A 24,563-nucleotide genomic window follows, 5' to 3' on the forward strand; every position below is an offset into this window, starting at 1 on the left:
CGCGTTCGACGGATACGAGGGTATTTTGGAAAGTTTGGATAAAGTAACGCGGGAGTAGAGGGTGTTTTGGATATTTTGGCAGTGAAATAATGATCGCAAAGACATTGTTGGGTTGGTTTAACGTGTGTGCTTTTGTATAACACCGTCCATCAAAAACGTCAATCACGCATGTTGTAACGGGCACAAGTAAACACCACTTAATTAATTGTTTATAGAGAGTAGTTAAAGGACAAAACCATATAATAAACGAAAATATGCTAATGTCACGCGTACACACGTATTTTTCGAATGTTTTTTTTTTCATTTTATAATCCGTGATGAAATCTGAACCGAGCAAATCAAACCACTAAACGTCTTGGTCGAATCAAAACGCAGACAAACCCAAGTTTAAAACATCATCACGGTCGACATCAAACTGAACAAGCATAAGGGAACATCAGCAAACGTCATTAGAGAGACCTGACAGTGTGCTGCAAACAAGATCCATCCTCTCTGCACAAAACAAAAAGAAAAATATCAACTGCAAAAACCTCAAAACTATTTACAAAACAGTTTCACTGTACAGGGGATGTTTGGTATTAAAGGAGTAAACCGAGAAGCTAAACCGGTAAAACAGTTGACATTCAAACATGACATTTAACATAGTTTTCACAAAAAGGAGATAGGAGAGAATTGGAAACAGAGAAGTTAGCAAATAGATAGGAATCAACCTATATACCTTGGTGACCTTGGTTGGGCATATATACCTTGGTGATGATCTCAGAGTCTTCGTTGCAGTCCACTTCACTCATCGAGGAGCTGGACATTGCATTTTTACGAGTAGTCGAACTCTTCAATCATCTCTAAGACACGAGCGGCAAATCCACGGTCGTACTTAAGCGGTGCACGAACAACTTCTTCGATATAGATATTCATCTCCTCCAAACAAGGAAAATAGTCCAAGAAGTGCTCTATCATGTTCAACTCTTTCATTATTCCCGTAAACCCTCTAATCACAAACATTTTCACCGGACATGATTTAAGCGAACGTCCTTTGTGCTTCTTGTAAATGCAGTCACAAGCATCCCCGCATTCGTTTGTCACACTGTGCACCAGACCCTACATAATCATATATTATATTGTTAAAGTAATTCAACACATGTTTCATGTTTTTTTTTTAATTTATAAAAACTCCCACCTTAATGAGTAGAAACTCTAGCTGTGGACAGTTCCTTAGGAGAGCTGGCATTGCTTGCCACCCTCTATTCTCGTCACTCGTAATGAGTAACATCTTGAGGTTGTTGAACACAGGCATTGATTCACAGCATAAGGAAAGCACCTGAAAAAAAAAAAAACATAACTAGACATTTGGCAATTACTGTTTAAGCAACTAGACCAGATAGAAGAGAACAAACCTCGAGAGTACAAGGATGCAGGTGAAGTTCCCTGACATTTTGTAAGCCATTCATGAGCTTGACCGCATTACCAAACCGTAGAACAACATCACCTTCTGACAAATACTTACGCGGCGCTCTTATTCTCCTGGTTTGATCATCGGTAAACGAAAGCTCGATTCTAGCCACTGCGACGTTGTTCAGTTTGACTAGTGGATAGTCCTCTGCAACATAATCGGAGTAAGCTAAGAAAAGCAGGTTTGGAGTGTCAAAAGAGATGCTCTTTGGGTTGTGAATGGCTTTCATTCCCTTGGTGTGAACTGTTAGCTTCTTGAGAGTTGAGCTAGAGACGGTATCAACCGCATCAATCCAGTCCACGCTAGTCATCTCTGCTTCCTCGAGGACAGGGAAACAAGCGAGAAACCTCTCCATCTTGACATCACAATCCATGCTCATCATCTCCGAGGCAATGTGGAGACTCTTGAGCATCGGTAAGAGAGTCCCATCAGCTCCAACCCACCAACGAAGACCAAACTCGCTTGTTAGCTTCAGCTTCACAAGCGTCTTACTCACAAACATCTCTCGAGGGAGATAATACTCAAAGTTAATGGACAGATCAAGCTCAGAGACACCACGGCGCAGCGCATTGCATATCCAACCATCCACCACGATCTGGATCAACACCGACTTTGCACTTGAGAGAGAATCTCTTGATGGCAGAATCGCCCTGGAGAGACAATACAAGGTCCACAAAATCCATGAAGCCTTCAGGATGAAGAAAGACAGAGTCATCAACGTCGAGAACGGGAACACGTGTAAACAGGTGACGCCATTTCTTGGAGAGAACAGAGGTCAGAGCAGCCTCCTTTGTGGTGAGGAACGATAGTATATGGGAACGAACATCGTCTGGTAGAGCGCTCAAGAGATCCATTTTTTCACTGCAGTAACACACAAAAGGTTCCTAAGGAAAAATCAATCCATTTTTACCCAAACAGTTCAAAGACAACCCTAGTTAACAACTCTCAGTCCCTTTGAGATAGATATTCAAGATTGTAAAGACAAATGTTACCTGAGACCATAGCAGAGGAAGGTTGAGATGAGATGTTTGGAGGAAGAAGAAGAAAACGCTTTTCTTAGTTTAAGAGATATTTTCTGACGACGAAGTCACATGTGGTCGTGTTGCCCAAATTGAATTACGAAAGGAGGAGGAGAAGAAGGGACTTAGTCGTGAGACCAAATTCATCAGCACTGCTACTGATACACGTTACGATGGCAACCATTTCTATAATTTTTTTTTTTATTAACGGGAGGCAAGTAAACACCATTAATAAGCTTAATTTAAAAAAAGAAATTCTGCTAATGGCACGCGTATACACGTATATTACAATCACAGAATGTGTTTTTCGTTTTATAATCCGATAATGAAAACTTGAACCGAGCAAATCAAAACCACTAAACCTTCTTGGTCGAACCAAAATGTAGACAAAACAGAGTTTTAAAACATCATCACTCACTCAGTTTCTGTCAACATCAAAAAGGAAAAACTAAACAAACGTCACTGGAGACTAGACAGCGTGCTGCAAACATGATCCATCCTCTCTGCACAAAACAAAATTAAGTATATTATTAACAATAAAAAATGCTTGGTACCATAGGAAGAAATAATCGAGTAAACCGAGAAGCTAAACCGGTAAAACAGTTGATTTTGGGAGTAAATAAGGTACGAAAGAGGTAGGAATCAACACAAAAGACACTTTAAATAATTGGGTAAACTTTGTTAGGCATCTAAACCGAGAAAACCGAGAAATAAGGTAAAACAGTTGATTTTGGGAGTAAATAAGGTACCAAAGAGGTAGGAATCAACACAAAAGACACTTTAAACAATTGAGTAAACTTTGTTAGGCATATCTACCTTGGTGATGATCTCAGAGTCTTCATTGTGCAGTCCACTTTCACTCATGAAGGAGGTGGACATTGCATTTGTACGAGTAGTCGAACTCTTCAATCATCTCTAAGACACGAACGGCAAACTGACGGTCATACGTAAGCGGCGTAGGAACATCTTCTTCGATATAGATATTCATCTCCTCCAAACAAGGAAAATAGTCCAAGAAATGCTCTATCATGTTAATCTCTTTCATCGTTCCCGTAAACCCTCTGATCACAAACATTTTCACCGGGCAAGACTTGAGCGAACGTCCTTTGTGCTTCTTGTGAATGCAGTCACAAGCATCCCCGCATTGTTTTGTCACATGGTGCACCAGTCCCTGCAGAAACAAAAAGGTTATATTGTTAAGTAATTTCAACACATGTTTTTTTTTTAATTTATTTATAAAAAATCCCACCTTAATGAGTAGAAACTCTAACTGTGGACAGTTCCTTAGGAGAGCTGGCATTGCTTGCCATCCTCTATCCTCGTCACTTGTAATGATTAACATCTTGAGGTTTTTGAACACAGGCATTGATTCACAGCATAAAGATAGCACCTGAAAACATGAGAGCAAGAAACATAACTAGACATTAAAAAAAAATGTTAAATTTATTCAAATAAAAAAAAAAACTTTTTAGATCATGTGTGACTCTGTTTTATTTTTTATTCAGAGTATTAAACTAACCTCGAGAGTATCAGGATGCAAGTGAAGCTCCCGAACATTCCGAACGCCGTTCATGAGCTTAACCACATTGCCAAACTGCCTTACAACATCACCTTCCGACAAATACTTACGCGGACCTCTCATCTTCCTGGTCTGATCATCGGTCACCGAAAGCGCGATTCGAGCCACATCTAGCTCGTTCAGGTTAACAAGCGGATAGTCCTCCGCAACCCAATCAGAGTAGGCCAAGAAACGCATGTTCGGAGCGTCGAAAGAGATGCTCTTCGGGTTCAAAATGGTTTTCATCCCGGTCGCGTGGATACTCAGCTTCTTGAGAGTTGAGCTAGACACCGTATCGACCGGATCCACCCAGTCCATGCTTATCATCTCCGCTTCCTCGAGGACAGGGAAACAAGCGAGAAACTTCTCCATCTTGACGTCGCAGTCCATGCTCATCATCTCCGAGGCGATGTGGAGACGCTTAAGCATCGGTAAGAGAGTCCCATCAGCTCCAACCCACCAGTGAAGACCAAACTCGCTCGTTAGCTTCAGCTTCACAAGCGTCTTACTCACAAACATCTCTCGAGGCAGAAGATAATCTTCGTCCTCAAGGTTAATGGACAGATCAAGCTCGGTGACACCGCGGCGCAGAGCATTGCGTATCCAACCGTTGACACGGTCCGGATCAACACCGTCTTCACACTTGAGAGAGAATCTCTCGATGGGAGCATCACCCTGGAGAGACAACACACGGTCCACAAATGTCATGAAGAACCGCGGATGAAGAAAGTCAGAGTCATCAACGTCGAGGACCGGGACACGTGTAAACAGATAACGCCATTTCTTGGAGAGAACAGAGGTCAGAACAGCCTCTTTTGTGGTGAGGAACGATAGTATATGAGAACGAACATCGTCTGGTAGAGCGCTCAAGAGATCCATTTTTTCACTGCAGTAACACACAAAAGGTTCCTAAGGAAAAATCAATTTTTACCCAAAACAGTTCAAAGACAACAACCATAGTTAACAACAACACCAAAGTAAGAAACCACACAGGGCAAGTTGATTCTGAAGACACTTACCTTTGGTAACAGAGAGTAAGAGGAAGACAAAACACTGAAAATGCAAAAACCTTTTGCAGCAGTATCGACACTTTGAATTAGGGCAACTTTCGGTCCTTTTGAAAAGGGAGAGAGTGAGGGCAGTTTCGGATGTTCTGTCGGTAAAAATGGTAATTTCTTTCCTTTTATTTTTTCTCAATACATATGGGTCGAACCGGATTATATATAGGGAAGGACAGAGATATTCCCGTTCCCAAACAGAAGACTATCTTCGCCTTTAATTGTTAAAAAACAGTTCAGAGAAAAAGAAGACTGTTTAACCGTTGCTCAGCCGCCGGGGAGATTAAGGTAATGTAAAAAAAAAACTCTCTAACTAAGTAACTAGTCGGATTGTAAACGTATTTTCGATTTAAAGTTGGTGGTGTCCTAGAATCGAACTCGAGCAATCCAAGTAGCTTTATCGTTTAACTTTTTTGCTCACTTTGTATTAATTGAGTATACTTTTTGTTCTTGAAGGGTGATGGATTTGATGTGGTTAACTGCCTTACTCCTTGGAGCTGCACTTGGATATTACGTCAGCACTCTACGACGCCGTATCTTCGTCCCCTCCTCCAAATCTGTGGCCGAGTCTAGTGGAAACAAGAAGACTAAGTCCAAGGAACCCCTAGAGATTGAGAAACTGACTGACTCCCGCAAAAGATTCAAAATGGTTTGTACCCTTGCTCTTTACCTATTTCTATATGTATAGACACTAGGCTGAATATGAATTTTCTTCTTTGGGCTTTGTATGTGTAGGTTTTGGTAGCGAGGAATGATCTTAAAATGGGTAAAGGCAAGATTGCAGCTCAATGCAGGTAGTTTTGTTTATCTCTTTTTAGTCTTTTCAACCACGCCAAGCCTTTACTAATTCCTTTTATTTTTGGTCTGCATTGTGTGTAGTCATGCAACTTTGGGTTTATACAAGAAACTCCTTCGACGAGCGCCAAAAGCCTTAAACAGGTTAAAAACTAGATGACATGTCATCATAGTCTACCTCAGATCCTTTGTTAAAGGTTTTCTCTTCCTACCAAAAAAAAAATTGACTTGCTGTTATTGCAGATGGGAGAATTCTGCACAGGCAAAAGTTGTTGTCAAAATCGAGAGTGAGGAAGAGATGCTAGCTTTGCGAGTAAGTTTACTTAAAGAATTCTGCTTGCCTCTTTTGCAAGATTGCAGATTGTTTAGTTTCTTGGACTCTGATTTAAGTTACAAATTTCAACTTTTAGAGGCCAACGGAAATAGAAGAAAATTTCCTAGCCTCTTATGCTGACTGTTTAGATGATTTCAACATTAGAGTCAGAGAGCCTTAACAATGTTGTTGATATTGACAGGAGAGAGCAAAGTCCCTTAAACTGCCAACCCATATCACCATCGATGCAGGAAAAACACAGATCGCTCCGGGTGAGTTTCCATAGTTGCTGTCATTAGAAATCAACCTACTCTCAAGTTTCTTATCCTACTTAACCATAGTCTGAAAGAAAATAAGAGTCTAATGTGTATTGTTCTCTTTTTCCAGATTCAAGGACAGTAATGGCTATTCTTGGTAAGTTATCTATGATCAGTCAATCTTCTTTAAAAATTTATAAAAGGAGAAAAAGTTATGTAGTAGTTAGTACGAAATGCACTAGCTTAATAGCTGCAGCCTCTTTTAACCACTCTGTGTTTGAACTGAATTGGATGGAATCTAAAATAAATTCAGTTTTCGGCTACTAATGAATTATTATTCACCATAAGATTATTTACTTGTGCAGGACCGGTGGATGTTGTTGATGATGTAACAGGTGGATTAAAGCTTATGTAACAACTCTTAGATTCAGTATTCAGACAATCTAGCACAAAGGAGAGAATGTTAGTGACAAAAAAAAATTTCTTCTTAACCATTTTTGGCAATTTTCAATTTAATTACTCGATTTTACATGAATTTGTACAATTACCTTACTTAGAAGATAGTCATATGATAATAATTGTTGTTTATCCCACCAAATATTATTAAGCTAATTAATTAGATTAGAGAATGTAATTTCACATTCATTCAAAAAAAAGAATTGGGTTAGAGAAAAAGAATTAATTAGGTTAACGTTAAAAATTTAGAACTCTCTTGAACATGTGTATAAGCCTACCTATAGGGATTACATCTGCACCATTAATTTCAATATAAACAAAATGTAATGTTCCATATTTGTAATGCTCAATTTTGTAATACTTTTTTTGTTGCTACAATGTTCTACTAGTGCAATTGGTTGATTCGGACTCACACAGCAAAAGCTAATAAATAGTATTTTGCCCTAAAATGATGTAGCTTTCTGTTCAAGCTATCAAAGTTTCATCAGAGAAGATATGAAACAGTACTTCACAAACTACTACACAAACACATTGAAATCAGAATATGCAAGAAGAAGATGATCAAACGAATCTTCTAGAAACAAAAGAAACAATCTCAAAAAAAAAATCCAAATTATTAAACCTTTCTTCATCCCCAAGCATTATCAAACGCTGCAGAAGTAATCGCCTGAACGAACTCTTGGAAATCGATACAACCGTCACCGTCACGATCCGCTTCCCTGATCATCCCCGTCAACTCCTCCGCCGTCAAAGCGTGTCCTAACTTCGCCATCGAGTGCGCCAGCTCCGCCGCAGTTATGTAGCCGTTCCCGTCGCGGTCGAACATCTTGAAGATGGCTTTGAGCTGGTCCTCCGTGTAGGGACACCTGACGAGATCCGGCTCGACGAGGGCGACGAACTCGGAGAACTCGATGATGCCGTTGTTGTTCCGATCCGCTTTGTGGATGAGAGTGTCGAGCTGGTCTTGGCTCGGCTTCAGACCGAGAGATCTGAGGAGCGCGGCTAGCTCTAGCTCCGTCAGACTCCCGTCCTGGTTCTGGTCGAATGATCGGAATATCTCTCGGAGCTCTGATAACTGCTCGTCGCCTAGCTTCTTCCCTGGTGCCGGAAAAGGCTTGTTTCCGTCGTCGCTACGGCTCATTTTGAACTCGGTCAAGCTTTGGTTTCGATGAACAACATTGTGTTTCTTTCTCTCTCGGGGACTTTAGATTGATATGTGTCTCTTTTTTGATAAGTCAACGACAGGGCAGGTATGTGATTAATTAGATTGGTCTCAATTATGACCAAAGGGAATGATTTTAATTTATTTATTAAAAAGAAAATCAGATAATAAATTATTTCAGATGTAATAAGAAACAGAACCGGTCAACGCGTGTTCGGTGGAGAGAAAACGGTCGTGTCGTCGTGCTAAGCTGTATTTATCCGGAGAAGGCATTTTCCTCGAGAAGCCCGCCACGTAAAGCTTAGCAGGCGATGTAGAAAATACAGTTCGGCGGTTAAGTGCGCTCGACGGCAACGACGGATCTCGCATGATCGTAAATTTGGGCTCTCTTCCCCGTCTTTGATTTATGGAGGGAAAACATATGGTGGTTATATAGTAGTTGCGATCAGATGGGCTTCTGAGCTGTCGTTCAATGGGCTGAAATGAATATCGTATGGGCTGACGGAGCCCACTCACCAAATACTAATAGATAAGAAACATGGATTATACACATTTTGATTTAAATAATTTCATCTTAGCCAAAAAGATAAGAAAGACTATATTTCTCAAGAAATTAATCTATTTTTTTGTCAACCTCAAGAAATTAATCTAAAATCATGTATTATATCCCATAATATATATGAATTTTTAGCAATTTCTATTAAATTATATATATTTATATATCATCTAACAAAATCAAATATGTATATACAAACATTTATTATATCTTTCAAAAATAGAAAAAAAATATATTATAAGGACTTTCAACATACATAATCTAAGCATATCTAATATCACCATTCTCTTACATTAATGATCTATTGATTTGAAATGGCTATAAATCAAATATGTATGTCAAAACATCTATTATATCTTTTAAAAATGGAACAAAATATATTATAATTATCACCAAGTTCATGCATTAATGATCTATTGATTTGAATGGCTACAAAATCTGAGCACTATAAGTTTCATACCCTATAAATATCTTAAACACAACGAGAACAAGTTAGAATTATCTTCCATTATGGAGCATCAAGAGAGGTTTGAGAATATACCAAAATGGGAAGATATGGATAGAGACATGCTTGTCAATATTTTCAAGAAGCTACACGTAGTGGATGTCATCATGGGAGCATCACGAGTGTGCATCGCTTGGTTCCTTGCTGCTCACAACAAAACTATATGGAACACCATCAATCTCAACGATCTTGATTCGATTGTTTTAGATGATAACCCCTCTAAGCCACATCTGCAGGATATTAATAATGGAGAAAAACATCGATACCACCTTAGGGAGATCTTGAATGAAATCAACAAATTCAGCCGTGCAGCCACGTTTGAGTTTTTCTTCAATGCTAATACCAATGTAGTAGAAGAGGATCTAGCCATCATTTCCAACGGGTAAAACTATGTCCATTAAATATTCATTTTAACTAAACAATGGTAGCGTAGTAGTACATGTTCATTTGAGATACAATTGGTGAATACATCGGCTCAAAATTGCATTCCTGTTACAAAAAAAAAATGTGGTACTTTGCTATACAACATAAAATTAAAACCGACGCTGACTGCAAAAATTAATTAAGTTTGATCCAGATACATTGGTAAATTAAATAAATTATTTTTCTATCATTTTTGAATTCCACATGGAATGGAAAATATTAACGAGATAAATATAATCTAATAATTTTATTTTTATTTTGAAGGTTGCCAAACATCAGAAAACTTGCGTTACCAATACAGAAAACTCAAAATCTTAATTCATTCGCATCATCTTTTAGCAAATGGAAGAATCTCCAAACGTTGATCATTGCTAAATTTACAGAAGATGACGACCTGAACCATGAGTTTAAAGCCATTGCAGAAAACTGTAGAAATCTTACCACCATAAAATTCACTTGTACATTGGACATGGAATTGGCCACTATTATTAAGAAGCTTCCGAACCTCGAGAGACTGAGCTTCCGCTGCACTTCAGTCTTTATAAGAGCACTTATGTCGCTCATCCTCGGCCTTCAGAACCTCAAGAGTCTTAACATCTCACATTGCATATTCAGAAAACGATGCAACAACAACGGAACATTAAGAATGTTACCTGAGGATAAATCCTTAATGCAGATTATACTTGACACTCAAAAGCTTGAAACTTTTAAGTTGTGTTGTTCGGACTGCACAACCTGTCTTGATGTGTGGAATCATACGAGACTCCCTGACTATAGTACATCTGATTCTGCTTTTAGCAACTTTTGGGATAAACAGTGGAAAACTGATGAGTTTAAGGAGTTTGAGTTTTAGACATATCTTTCATCTAAAAATGTTTGGAAAAAAAGTTTTATCCATTATTAATTTCAGTTCTTATAGACATTTTATTTTTGTATATCACCAATGTTTTTAATCTGTCAATTATAAACTACCCTATCAATGTAATATATATATATATATATATATATATATATATAGTATGATTCATGCTCAAGTTGAGTAGTACATACGAGAAGAGACTTCTCTCAAAGTATAATGCAAGAATTAACTCGACTATTTTCTCTTATTATATTACACAGTGACAAGAATGCGAGGAAAACAAGTTTGATACATAGATAGATACATAACACTTTGGCCATTATCCTTTTGTTGCTGCCTGCGCCTCCACAAAATCTTAACTCCTCATCTACATTACATCTGAGAGAACAAGCCGTTTGTTTGCACAAAGGTTCTAGAGAAAATGTGTTGATATTATAAACTCATCAATGAAGAAAGAATGGACTTACCTCTCTTGAGTAAAGATAATGGAGCTTGTGGTGATTTTATTTCCTGAGCGCATCTGATGTGAGAAGTCCCATCTGTTCAGTGAGATGGTTCATTTGCTGATTGTTGCTCAACACATTCCTCAGGTTGGGTTGTAACTCCAGCTGCTCCATTATCAACTCATTCTCCACCGACCCTGAGACTAGCTCATCTGAGTCCCCAATCCCTGAGCTCTCACCAAAGAACTGTTCCCACAAAGAATCTTGTACTCCTCCAGGAAGCAACTCATTATCGGTTTTCTAACATCATTGAGCCATCCAAAACCGCCATTATTGGATCCAGACACTCTCCGTTATCAGTCTCGCATCCAACTACATCCGGACTTGGGCTCCCAGAACCTTGGTTTGGAACTAACAGATCAGCTTGAGGATAAGGCAAATTGGTCTCCTCAAGGACTTGGTTTGTTGCACAAGGGCTGTTGTGATGTGTCATTGCAGGATTAGATGAAACATCAGCGAATGCAACTCCAGACGGTCCGTTTGAGGAGCTTCCATTGTCTGAGAGGTTAGGATTAGGAACATCTCCCAAAAGAAAGCCACCGTGATTGTTGTTGTTACTCATATTGTGTATCTGTTGGAGCATACTGTTTGCTGATTCGTTCATCGATGACTGGTACCTCACAATCTGGCGGCTAAGACCATTAAGCCCGTTACTACCACTATTCTTCTGGTCCTCAACAGGTAGCCTTCTCTTCTTGTTGGTCTCGGAGATGTGTTGTTGGTTTCCCTCATTATTACTCTGTTGTGCAAACTGGTTTAAGAAGCCTGGACTCTGAACAGCCTTTGCTAGGAAAGACATCATCTGCTGCTGCCTCTGCTCCATCACATGAACTTTCTGCCCCACGTGCTGAAGATGATGTTCGGTGACTTGCTGCTGCTGTCTTAACCTCACGAGCTCTTGCATGAGGACGTTCTTGTCCCGCTGGAGTCTTTCCACTTCTTCTTCGAGTCCGAACTTCCCCACTTCCACGCAGGCACCAACGGAGGAGTGCTGAACTTGTGGCTGCTGTGGAGGCTGCACCTGAGTAGGCTTTCTCCGGATGATGCTCTTTAGCAATTGTTTTTGGCCTTTTAGAAATCCCTCGTTTGCAAATTCCCAACGGTCTGGATCAACTTTTCTGAAACCCTGAAAAAAAAGAATGGAACAGTCATTAACCACAAGAAGTTAATTGGATTCCACTAAAATAGGAAGCTAGCATAGAACAGAGTATAAAGATAAAGACCACTAAATAAATAATATGAAAAAAAAAATCTATCCACTGTGTCTAACTACAGTACCATAGCTCAAGGAAACTAATAGTTCTTAAGTATATCGGCATGTACCTGGACAGACAAATTTAAATGAATGGAAAGCTAACGTGAGATACAAATACTGTTTGGAACTTTAAGAGCAGAAATGGAACTGCTGATGCAACCAAATCTTCAGACACATAATGGGGAACATGTCCAAATAAGCCTGCAAAGTTCGTTGGAACCTTTTGGTAAGTAAGAGAACAAGAGGAAAGAAAGCTATGTAAAAGTATTTATCTTCATGGTTTTGTTTTGACCTAAGACAATTCGTTGGAAAATGGGATGAGAGATTATAATTCCAGCCTCATAGACAAAAGAAGCAAGCTCAGAGACTATTAGAAAACAAAATTAAATATATGTCTGCACTCCTAACAGTGTACCATGTACACAATAATACTGAAGGATATCTGCAGAACAAGGACAACCAACTAAAGGTGCATAATTAGCATCAAAAGCTCTTTAGGAACGTTGAATCAGCATTATTCTAAACACTCATAGGAGTTGACTTTTCAATTTATATTCTTCCATCTAAGAAGAAAGCTAATGCTTGTTCATATACACAAAAATAAAAAATCCAAACTTCAAATCAAAACAAGTGAGAAAATTAAGCACAGAAAGCAAAGAAAAAAAAATCTGGTCAACAATAAGATAAATTAAATTTAAAAAAAAAAAGACAAATGGATAGAAGAAGAAGCTTACATAAGTGTTGAGCTGTCTGACGAAGCTAGAGAAGTTGTTGTGTTTGAAGTACTTGGGCAGAAACTGTTTGGAGAACTCGGGCACGTTCCACACGACAAAGCTGTTGCTACCACTGCTCCAAGACACCACCTCATCAGTCGATGGATCGTCAACCATGTCGTAAGTCTTGCTCAGAAACGGCGGAATAGAGCTCATCACCACCGTCGTCGTCGTAGAAGAGTTCGCCGTAGGTACAGATTCGGGAATCGATCCCATTTCTTTCTCAGAACTTAAAAGTCAAATAAAAGATGTTATCTTCCTCTCCTTGTGTTATACACTTTACTTATTTTTATAAGCTTGCTTCACTTTTATTTATAAACTCAAATTTACTACTTTCTTATTCTAGAAAGCGGTGGAGTTTCTCAAGGAGTCGCGTTTTTTAATCCGTTGATTTGAATCTCTCTGTACCGTCGGATTTGCGTTTTTTTATTAAATGAATTACTTTTTAGATAAGAAATACACGTGGGCCACTGAGATAACGTACTTGGGCCTTTTTTATTCATTAACGTACCTGGTCTTTTTTCCCCTTCAAGAAGGTATCATCTGGCTGGACCTAAGCTTTTTCATATATGTGGCACTTTATACTCGCATTGAATTATTGGAATCTGGTAGCAGTTATATTCGTGTTTTGCTTCTGCTACTGCTACTGCTTACCAGTCACTGTGAAAAGGCCAATGCTACAAAAAATTTCATATATTTTTAGATATCTAATTACTACTCCTACAATTTAAGCAGAAAATGTCTGTATTGGACTAACTAAACTAAACTAACAGTGAATAAACAGAAAACAAGAAATGAGAATCATCATCTCATCATCCTGCATGACTTTATTTAGTCCAATTTATTACTTCCTCCTTTTTTTCAGAAGTGACTCTTTTACATTTTGATTTTGTTCCAAAATATTAGCTGTGGCCAGAAACTTTAGGTAAATAATAACCAAAGATGACATCATCTACCCTTTTATTATGATATGTCGTAATAATAATCATGAGTAAATTAAGTATAAAAAAAAAGTTAGCATATTAATTGTATCAGTTTCTTACATTTGTGTGAAGATTTGTAAAAAGTCAGTAAAAGAAAAACAAAGGGAGTATTTCTTCCCTTTTAATATACTTCATGTTTTAGATAAGAGGTTTTTGTTCCAAATTAAATACCATTTTCAATCTTCAATATAAAAATATTAATAATTTATATTATATAACTAATAATATTCTAAAATCTATTTTATCATTGATCAAATTATAATTAGGTGAATAATTAATAATATTTTTGTTACATAATATAAAAGTATTTTTTTTTAATTTATGTGCCTACTTCTAAAACAATATCTTTTAGAAATTGAGGGGATATTTGATTGAGCAAGGACTTCTCAATTAATGTGTATAAGAAATATTGGTGACTAATAACCACAAAAAATGTATAATTTCCTAAGTCTTGGTATATAGTACTACTCTCTCCGTTCATAAATGTTACATATTTTAAATTTTTCATTCATATTAATAAAACATATTAAAGTTTATTTATATATGCATAATTTCTGTGATTTTCTTTTTATAATGTTAAGCCAATAAGATAATTAAGTTTTTAAAGTTTGCAATAAATTAATAAAATATACGTTGAAAGTTTATAAAATAGATCTTTTGGAAACTAAATTTTATTCTAGAACATGTAACTCTATGAGAGTAGTATATATAATTGTATATTTGTCACTTAGAGCATCTCCATTGGGGGATGTAATATGAAGTTCACACGCATCCGAAAAAAAAAACAATATATTAATATTATTTTTATGAACCAGTCTCGCTAAAGTTTAGTAGAGTGAACATAGCTTTGCTGGGATGGTAGAATCTCTCTCTTCTCTCTAAAAGTTCTTGAGAGAGAGACTTTCGCGGTGGTCCCTGATGTTTCTTCCTTTTCCCTTATGCCTCTGGTTCTTTGACGATTCCGGTACACGGTTGTCTCCTCGACATGGTGTAGTCGGCTCTGCTTCCGGTGATTCGCGGTCTCATCGACGGAAATCATCCGGCTTTGATATACTCTGGCGGGTTAAGATCAACCGTCGGGTCTCGTGGTTGTTGTTGTAGCAAAAAAGTGAGGTTGGAGGAGCTCTCGATGATATCGATGGAGGCTTCTCCGAAGTTTGAGGTGTGGTGTAGCTGAGGACCCCTATACGTCCGATACAGTCGTCGGAGGTGGGATTTTTGGCGGATTGGGGGTGAGTTTTCCCGGATGATTCCGGGAGTAAGTTGCTATGATTTGGCGGCGAGTTTGAAGTCGGGAAAATCTGTTTCCGAGGTGATTGAGGTGAATTGTCGGGTAGAGTTCACCGGCTTGAAGGTTTCTCCGGTGAGTTTCCGGCGTTAGATCGCGGTTTGGCGACGTTGAGACGCGTGTCTCGGTTTCTCGGTGCGTTGACAACATGTGGGTGTCCACGCGTTTTCTTTTTGACGCATCAAAGTGGACGGCTCGTTTGGGCTTTTGTCCCATTGTATGTGTTTTTTGTTTCCTTGATAGTGGGCTTTCGTTTTTGTAATATTGTTGCATCCCTTTGTTGGGCTTTTGGTTTGGTTTTATTAATATCAGATGAAAAAAAAAAGTTTAATAGAGTGAACATGTTTCTTAACTATTCTGCGGACCTCACGACACGTGGTGGTCCACGATTGGTTCGATTATTATTATTATTATTTTCTTAAAAGGTCAAAAAGTTAAAAAAAAAAAAGTTTTGTGAACCTAGAGATTCACCAATGGAGATGCTATTATCAATGTTTTGTTACATAACATTGCTTCTTGTAAAAGAGGCATGTGTGTTTGTCTGCTACAAACAGGCACGTGAGCCAAGATGCTTCGCATCAATCGAGAAAGCCTCTAGAGGCAGAGGAGGGGGCAAAAGTTAAGCTAGTACACCTTTTCGCTTTGCTCGAAACTCGTTCCCGGATTCCTTCTCGCGAAGCAAATTTACCCAATCAAAATATCAAACACACCCAGATCTAGATTGGCAAACTCTACCAGGATCCGATTAAGTCAACGGGCCGGATCCATGATCTGGCATTTGGAAATGGTTCTGTTCGGTTGGTTGTATTGGAGGTTCCTAGTTTCTTTTTACCACCCATCTAAAAATAGTAATTAGCTTTGTTTTTTTTATTGAAAAAGGGCTTCTGCTTCAGTGGAGGTCTTTAGGGTTTAACTTAAACCGTTTAAGTGAGCGGCAGCTGTTGAAAATAGCTATTTTGCTTCATTTGCTATTATCCTGAAGAAGAATAAAATCACCTTTTGTTGTAAGAAAATAGCTTAAAACAATAAAACCCCATGCAAACGCCAAAAGAAAAGAAATTTTCTTAAGGTCGAGGACCCTGCAACCAAGTGCACTCGGGTTTTCGGATCCGGAGCTTTTACAGGTTTTACTGGAAAAAGTTGGGTTTACCCAGTTACTGGTGGAGCATTCAATTCGCATGGAATCAACCACTTGAAATTCTTAATTCCTTCTGTTTGGAATCCTAAAACCAAATCTTGCTGGACTCCTATGTAACCGGTGTCGTTACTATACATGTCAATAGCCTTTTTGACAAAATTGAAATTCTTTTAAGGTTGATTTTACGAAGGATTGTTATTAGAAGGGCAAATCTCTAAAATATCACTTTTTAAATTTTTGTCACAAAAATAGCACTCAAAAAATAAAATGACCAAAATAGTATCTTTTAGTTTTGAAAAATTTAATTTTTATTTTTTATTTTTAAAAATTTGAACACATTTCTAACACCACACCCTTAACTCTAAACCATAAATCGTACATTAATTAACCCAAGGATTATAAATGCATATTTACACTTCAATAAAACTTATTTTGATCATTTTCCTCCTTGTTATGCTATTTTGTGACAAAAACTTGGTTTAGTGCTATTTTTGTTTTTTCCTCTTCTTATTAGAAATACACAATACTAAATTTTGATCTTTGTCAGAAGGAATGTGTTTCTTCCGGTTTTTTTTTGTGTGTGTACGAACTGAATTTCACATGTTTAATACAGTATAATCTTTAGATGACAAGAAGTATATAGGCTTCGAATGGGTGACGTAGTCCGAAAAATGCAGATCAAGCTGAAACGCAGATCACACAGAACAAATGCAGATCATGCAAATCAAGCAGAACAAATGCAGATCAATTTAAATTAATAAATTAGTATATTTAAATAAAATATTGAATTTTTAATGAAAATTAAATATCTAAACAAAATACAGATTATTCTATATAAATAATAAGTATTAGGAGTGAGACGGATATCCGTCTATATCGTACTACTATAAGTACCTACGTATATCTGAATCCGGATTCACAATTTTTTTTTAAATACTGAAAATTTTAAAATAAAAAAACTAATTAAATATTTAAACAAGATTTTTAATATATATATAATATTAAAATATATTATAAAATCTATTTTACGTATAAATATTATATATCAAATATAATTATTAATAAAAATAAAATTTAAATATATTTTTAAAATACAAATCCTTTTTTTTGAACAAATCCGGATATTCAAACCTAAAATGAAGATATCCGAATTCAGATTTGACGGATCCGAAACTTTATTATTTGGATTCAGAAGGTCCGAATATCCTAATTTAAAATAGATCTCTGATCGAATCTTGATTCCGGATAATAAGTTCTAGACCTAATAAATTTTATGTTGACCAAAATAACAATAAATATCATCATTTAATAAATATAGTGAAATGATACATGCATGCTTATAATTAGTTTGTTGAGAAAAATATTTAGAACAAAAATACAAATGCTTATCAATTATTTTTTATTAATTTAATAAATACAAAGAAAGTTTAAACATTATATAAAAGGTAAACACAATTGCAGCAAAAAATATTAAGTTACTGTGAAATAAATTAAATATATGCGATTAAAATATAAATTATAAATATGTGCGATTAAAATATAAATTATCATATCAAATCATATGCATGCATTCATCAAACTAGTTTATATAAAATATTAAATTTACTAATTAATTAGATAGAATATATAAAATTCTGGATATGTTAAATATATATGATTTATGTAATTATTTAAAAATACATCTATATTGTATTATTAAATTCGTTTTAAAATAAATTATTTCATAAAACAAAAATATCAAATCTTATTTCATAAATTATATCATTTTATATTTTTTTATGGAAACAACCTCTCAAATTATTACATAAAGATAAAAAGCACTAAACCTTTTTTGGAAATAAACTCAAGTGTGAAAATGGATAAAATAAATTAATAAAAATATTTATAAGCAACTAACTAAAAAAAAACTAACTACAGAACAAAAATCTATAAAGTCTTTCATTGGGCCTCTGCCTTCAGCCCTCACGTTTCTCTTTGATATATGCAGGACACCATTTTCATGAACAAAAGGATCTGCATGCAGGTGAAATTTTATTTTATTCATTTTTTATAGTTCTGCATTTATTAACGTGAATGGACACTAATTGCAGTCCTATCTACATTTTAAATAGTCTGCATTTTATCTCCATTAAGTCCTGCAACCCATTCAAAGCCATAATGAGATGTTTTAAACGGTTAAACCGGTCAGTGGATAAGAGGTGAAAAGTCTGTTTTGAAGTTATATCTAATAAGAAATAGTTGTCTCATTGTCAACCTATAATTAAATCCTATAAGTGAATATTTTTATAATTTTCGTACAAACATGATCTAATATTTAAATATATCTCAATAGATTGTAGTTCAAATTCAATTTCAAATAACATTTTATGAACGTAAATTTGGTGTCTCCATAACTAGAATATCAGAAATATGCATTCAATGTAATTTGTAATAGAATGCTGACTTGAAGCAGAGAGCACACTGCTAGCTGGAGGTTGCTTGAGCGAAGGAAGAACCAAGCCTGCGCGCGGTATTCATCAAAGTGATATATGCGTTTGGAGTTTTACGAGTTTGTGATGGTGAACAATGGAAGATGAGCAGAAGAGTTATTGATGTAACTCAGACAGTGTTGAAAGACCATAGAACATAACCGAGGCTTTGTCTGTGTATTAACTTCCTTGGATACTTAGCTTCTTTTGATTGTTTTAAAGTGGCTGCTTTATCAAATTGTCTGTTTCCTCTTGAAGCGAAACTGTGATGATCCCAGTTTCTGCTCTCGGTTTAGGAATAACCCGTGACCAGATTATTAGGGACGTCAAATTTGGATTACTCAGTTTATAGTTTTGTATGATTTTTTAAGTAAGAGTGAAAGTATTTTGTAATAAGATTAAACTATTATTCTTTATTGACTTGGTTTGAATGGTTTCGGTTGCTCGATCTCATTTATGGTGTGTGTGTGTTTCAGAGAAGTCTATTTTGTTTGGTGCGGTTTCTATTTTTGTTCTCGACATTTTTCTTACAACTGTGATTGAATATTTCGTATTTCTCGCAAATCGTTATCCACAAGCAAAACTTAGTGTTGATTTTTAGAAATAATTAATTATTAATTTAAAGAATAATACGACCGACTAGCCAAATAGGCTTTAATTATAGTCTAAATGTATAGGTTTCTACTTTCTTGATAATATTTTAGCAGTAGTGTTCGTATATTAACACACGTTTCCCCGTTTATGAGACTCTCCTGTCACAATCTTTAACAAAGAATAAGCTTGAGTGTTTAATTTGAACTATGTATTGTAATGTCAACTTTTGCTTTGACTATATAGTTTTTTACTCTAAATTAATCATTTGTTACAAATCTATATCCCAAAATTTTCCACCTTACCCAATAAAAGCAGAGGCAGCTTTTTCGGAAATGTTGATGCAAGTCATATTTTCTTAACTGAAATCAGATTGAAAACGTGTGTTATTATATATTTTTTCTTAATTGTGTACATAAAAACCAAAATGAAACTAAACTTGATTGTTTCTGTATGCAAATTAGTTAAAAGAGCCACTCAGTGCTAAAAAAAATACGATATGACTATATGCAAATTAGTTAAAATTCATTGTGATTTTGTGTTATCATTTTAATTCATTCCCTTCGATTAATTTTTGCAGTATCCTCATTGAACGCACTAATAGTATTTGCATTTGTGTGTTTCGCTTACTCGCTCGAGATTTGAATATGAAATATGTTTTGTATATACGTACATTATAGAAATACAATTGTGGCCACGATGTGAGATGTAGAATGATGTTTATATGTTACCATCTATTAATTATACTTATACATCTCCTTTGTCTCCTCTTAAAGTCAAATAAAACTAAGATGGTGTTACTTTCAAGTTATTAGTTCACTTCTTCTTAACTATCCCCAACTAAATTTGAAACTCAAAGATATAAAACAAAATTTAATCTATATATAATTTAAATCAACAAACATTATCTTGATGGCCATTTCAGTCATGAATTTATTTATCTAATTTAATTAGAGGTGTAAGCTAGCTCGTATACATGGATTATTAGTACTAATTAATCAGTACATATTTCCCAAAAACAATTACAGAAAAAAATACAAACGTATAATAATCAGTTCTGTACAGTATCAATGTTTTGTATACATGGTCGAAAAATAAGAAAGAAAATTTAAGACATGTGTGAAAGTTAATTAACAAATAACAATATATATATATATCCACAGAAAATAATGATAGTGTGTCTCTTTCGTCTCTATCCAAGGAATGGCCAAGGCTCCGAACAAGTTTGCCTGCAAATAAAAAAATCACTGCTAATAACTCGTCGACATTCAGCAATTAAATATTAAATATATCTGTGTGCAAATGTTTAGGTTATCTAACTTACTCTATGATTTCTTTCCAGTAAGAATCGCTTGCTTCATCATCAATTATGTCACACCATGGCTGATGGTCTTGTGTGAACGTTGATGTCGATGAAGGGTTTGAAGTATGATCACTATGCTTTAAAACCTCCTTGTTCTTGATCATCATTTGGGGTTGCTTAGACTCATCAGAAGAGGCCGAAATCAGTGGAGGAATCATATCTTGATCATCTTGATGAGAAAATACTCCAATCGGGCTAAAGAACGAATCTAGAGGCTGGTGATCATTGTGAGGGAGGTTCTGGATCGGATCATAGAGATTTTCACTTATATTTGGTCGGTTCTCTAAGATAGAAGATTGGTCAAAGATGTTGTTGTTGGTGCCATGAATGTCAAAGGAAGAAGAAGAGGTATTGTTGTTGTTGAGGACTTGAATCATACTATGTAACAAATGGGCCTTTGCAACACTTGTTGCATCCAAATGTATATTTTGATTTAGAGTCAAGAGATTATTGAAATTTGCAGCAGCTAGAAGTTGCGGTAAAGCGGCTAGAACGTTTAGATCGGTTCTCGGCCTGTGAGTCACCGGATCGATCCCCATCTGAAGAAGTTTCTTTCTAATATGCGTGTTCCAATAATTTTTTATTTCGTTATCAGTTCTTCCGGGAAGATGTCCAGCTATGGACGACCACCTTCAAAATATATGTAAAAAAATAAATTAGTTAAGTCATGATATAATTATTTGGTGGGTTAGTTAAGCCTTATACGTATGCATGCACCTACAAAAACCCAGTGTAGTAGGTTTACATATGTATGATTTTATACCTCAACTAAAAAACAGTGTACTAGCACATATATACGTATATAAAACATACACTTTTAGACTATATAGTAGTGACAAAAAGATTTAAGATTTTGGAAAGCATTAAAATATTAAAATTAGTTAATTATTTAGCAAAACATATATCAAATTCATTTGCAAAAAAAAAAACATATATCAAATTTTGGTTAGTATAATTCATATATGATCAAAGAGACGTATATATATAGTACCCACACTACCACATTAAAGTTTTTTTTATTTCTTTTCATTTATTTTTCATATGAACTTGTTTCAAAATATAATAAGTTTACCCAAAATAAAAAACACTTGTTTAGTATATAAATGTTGATATATTTCTGTGTTATTTTTGCTCTTGATCTCATATATGATAATTAAAGTAATTAAAATGTGAACTTAAATATATTTGTCTTTTTTGAGAAAATTGAGTTACTTGTTTCCAAGAAGAGAATGAAGGTTGATGATGGTTTGGTCTTCCTCAGCAGTGAAGTTTCCTCTCTTGATGTCTGGTCTCAAGTAGTTAGTCCATCTCAATCTGCAACTCTTCCCACACCGGTTTAAACCGGCTTCCTTTGGAAGAGCTCTCCAGCTTCCATGACCGTGTTTTCGTATGTAATTTATCAGTTTCTGATCTTCTTCTGGCGTCCATGGCCCTTTCTTTAACCCACGCTCATCGCAACACGGTGATCTTCCCATTTTACTATATATAGCATGTATGATATGATCTGTAAATTGAAAAGCGGTTTGACATCAGTAGATAACCAACGAGTAGGCTTAGTATACATTCAAACTAAAGTGTCATTGACAAATCCAATTTATTTAAAACAAAATAATATCCTTTATAGTATTACAAGTTAGTAAACATACTTTTGATGATAAAAAATCGATAACATATGAGACTGGTAAGTAAGTATTATTATGTATATGTGTATGTAAAATACCTGTAAGAATGAGGGAACTTTGAAAAGAGGGAAAAGAATGGTGAAGGCTTGGTTAATGAGGGTAAGTGCTTTGTTCTTTGATTTATATATAGAAACATGAAGAGGCTTTCGTCTTTGTCTTGTGTATTGTCGGAACAAGGAGATCTTACATAGCTTTCATGACTTGTCCTTTTGACTTTAATGATTTAATCGTATCAAACAATATGACGAAATGCCCTTGGTGAAAGCTAGAAGAAAAACGAGGAAGAGGAGAAGAATAAGATGTTTAAGTTTGTGAAGCAATGTGTGGGATAAAAGTTGCTGCAACTAATTCATGTTGACATTGTAAAGCATCTAAAAAAATAATTCAGGATTTTTTTTGACGAAAATAATTCAGGATAAAAGCTAAATATTCAATTGACTAGATATATTTAATAATAGAATTTTTAATATAAATATATACACTAGTCATAAACTTTGGCATAAATGCCTATGACATATATTTTCTATTTACATTTCACTCCGACTTTTACAATGTTACTATAGTTCTCGACTTCTCATTGTTGGTTTTGAATTTTGGTTAAAAAACGTTTTATATAAAAACAGGAGTTACTGTTTTTTTGTGTTACTATATATGTTTATTTTGTTAAAGGTTGTACTATATATTTACATGTTAGCGGAAAACTTTACTTGATGATCTCCAGACTTATGATATATTATATTTATACTATTTTTTATATAAAGTTTTGCATCACCATTTGATCGAATTTCTGTGGAACTTAGACTTAGTTCGAACCACTATCTTGAGTAGATTTCCACAAGAAAACATGTCCTTATTTGACCTCGAATAACTTATATATGTCGAGTAACACATTATATGGGACTTTGCGAAGTGATTTTTCGCAACGGAGCTCCCACGTTAAAAGTTAGAGTGGTTAATATTGATACTACCCTTAATGAATAAATTATATAAATTATCTATAAAACAAAAACGAAATTTAATTATTTGATTAGACAAATGACTAAAATTAATAATGATAAGGATTATCCAAAATCTAGAAGTATATTTTAAAATAAAAAGTTAGAGTGATTAATATCATTTATATTTTTAACGAAAATTAGCCATAAAATAAATAAAAACGAATTTTAATTCTTATGATTAGATAAATTATTAAAATAATAATATTAAGAATTATCTAAAATCTAAAAATATATATTAAAACAAAATAATTTTTATACATATTGTGTTGTTTTCTGAAAAAATCTTATAATAAAAGAGTTAAAAAAAAACAAACCACATAACTAAATACTAATCATGTAAAATTTTTAATTTTTATACAATCGAAAAGGAAACAAATTGTCAAATAAAAGATAATTTATAAATATACTTTAGTGCACAAATAAATTTAAAAGACAAAAAATGTTTTATATAACAAAACACATAACAAAATATTAATCAAGTAAATTTTTTTAAAAAAATAATTTCTAATAAAAACGAATTTTAATTATTTGATTAGATAAATGACTAAAATTAATAATGATAAGGATTATCCAAAATCTTGAAGTATATTTTAAAATAAAAAAGTTAGAGTGGTTAATTTCATTTATATTCTTAATGAATACAACATATAAATTACTCACAAAATAAATAAAAAACGAATTTTAATTCTTTTGATTAGATAAATTATTAAAACTAATAATATTAAGAATTATCTAAAGTCTAAAAATATATATTAAAATAAAAATAGTTCTTATACATATTGTTTTTTTTCTGTAAAAGTTTTATAATAAGAGAGTTAAAAAGTTAAAAAAAAAACACGTAATTAAATATTAATCAAGTAAATTTTTTAATTTTTATATAATTGAAAAGGATATAAATTTTAATATAAAAAGATAATTTATAAATATACTTTAGTGTACAAATAAATTTAAAAGACAAAAAATATTTTAGATGACAAAACACATAACTAATTTTTTTTATCTTTTATATAATTGAAAAGGAAATAATTTTTAAAATAAAAATATAATTTCTAGATATATATTAGTGTACAAATAAATTTACAAGACAGAAAATGTGTTATATAAAAAAAC

The 24,563-nt window shown here is 34.6% G+C and overlaps 6 protein-coding genes and 2 pseudogenes across 7 annotated transcripts; 2 read left to right on the top strand and 6 right to left on the bottom strand.

Moving 5' to 3' along the window:
* Window positions 1-189: 189 nt before the first annotated feature.
* LOC108809158 (F-box/LRR-repeat protein At3g03030-like) lies at window positions 190-2,671 on the bottom strand (annotated as a pseudogene).
* Window positions 190-5,182, bottom strand: LOC108809156 (F-box/LRR-repeat protein At3g03030). 2 transcript variants are annotated; one of them, XM_018581290.2, is made up of 5 exons: window positions 5,047-5,182; window positions 3,989-4,913; window positions 3,719-3,859; window positions 3,286-3,640; window positions 190-492 (listed from the first exon to the last, which is right to left on the bottom strand). In XM_018581290.2, exons 2-4 carry the CDS (start codon window positions 4,904-4,906, stop codon window positions 3,326-3,328), a joined length of 1,374 nt encoding a protein of 457 aa, XP_018436792.1. In that variant the 5' UTR covers window positions 4,907-4,913; window positions 5,047-5,182; the 3' UTR covers window positions 190-492; window positions 3,286-3,325. The 2 variants fall into 2 exon arrangements, with proteins under 2 accessions (XP_018436792.1, XP_018436791.1); XM_018581289.2 differs by lacking the exon at window positions 190-492 and adding an exon at window positions 2,731-2,972.
* Window positions 5,183-5,264: 82 nt separating this feature from the next.
* LOC108809159 (uncharacterized) lies at window positions 5,265-7,048 on the top strand. The gene is made up of 8 exons (XM_018581291.2): window positions 5,265-5,373; window positions 5,542-5,734; window positions 5,821-5,879; window positions 5,965-6,024; window positions 6,124-6,193; window positions 6,396-6,465; window positions 6,581-6,607; window positions 6,816-7,048. Exons 2-8 carry the CDS (start codon window positions 5,546-5,548, stop codon window positions 6,863-6,865), a joined length of 525 nt encoding a protein of 174 aa, XP_018436793.1. The 5' UTR covers window positions 5,265-5,373; window positions 5,542-5,545; the 3' UTR covers window positions 6,866-7,048.
* A 277-nt stretch (window positions 7,049-7,325) lies between these two features.
* Window positions 7,326-8,391, bottom strand: LOC130497101 (probable calcium-binding protein CML18). Its single transcript, XM_056990049.1, has one exon. It carries the CDS (start codon window positions 8,045-8,047, stop codon window positions 7,535-7,537), a length of 513 nt encoding a protein of 170 aa, XP_056846029.1. The 5' UTR covers window positions 8,048-8,391; the 3' UTR covers window positions 7,326-7,534.
* Window positions 8,392-9,134: 743 nt separating this feature from the next.
* Window positions 9,135-10,405, top strand: LOC108807471 (putative F-box protein At4g11580). The gene is made up of 2 exons (XM_018579759.1): window positions 9,135-9,511; window positions 9,817-10,405. The coding sequence occupies exons 1-2, from the start codon at window positions 9,135-9,137 to the stop codon at window positions 10,403-10,405; spliced, it is 966 nt and encodes a 321-aa protein (XP_018435261.1).
* A 218-nt stretch (window positions 10,406-10,623) lies between these two features.
* On the bottom strand, window positions 10,624-13,241 carry LOC130496102 (heat stress transcription factor A-1e-like; annotated as a pseudogene).
* A 2,973-nt stretch (window positions 13,242-16,214) lies between these two features.
* Window positions 16,215-16,509, bottom strand: LOC108807470 (uncharacterized). The gene is given in 1 exon segment (XM_018579757.2): window positions 16,215-16,509. A coding segment is annotated over 1 exon segment (258 nt). The 5' UTR covers window positions 16,489-16,509; the 3' UTR covers window positions 16,215-16,230.
* Window positions 16,510-20,374: 3,865 nt separating this feature from the next.
* Window positions 20,375-22,668, bottom strand: LOC108809685 (transcription factor MYB93-like). Its single transcript, XM_018581843.2, has 4 exons — window positions 22,494-22,668; window positions 21,986-22,277; window positions 20,735-21,403; window positions 20,375-20,639 (listed from the first exon to the last, which is right to left on the bottom strand). The coding sequence occupies exons 2-4, from the start codon at window positions 22,246-22,248 to the stop codon at window positions 20,603-20,605; spliced, it is 969 nt and encodes a 322-aa protein (XP_018437345.1). The 5' UTR covers window positions 22,249-22,277; window positions 22,494-22,668; the 3' UTR covers window positions 20,375-20,602.
* Window positions 22,669-24,563: the final 1,895 nt, after the last annotated feature.

Source organism: Raphanus sativus, chromosome 6 (assembly GCF_000801105.2).
Source record: "Raphanus sativus cultivar WK10039 chromosome 6, ASM80110v3, whole genome shotgun sequence".
In the NCBI taxonomy this organism is placed as follows: Eukaryota; Viridiplantae; Streptophyta; class Magnoliopsida; order Brassicales; family Brassicaceae; genus Raphanus; species Raphanus sativus.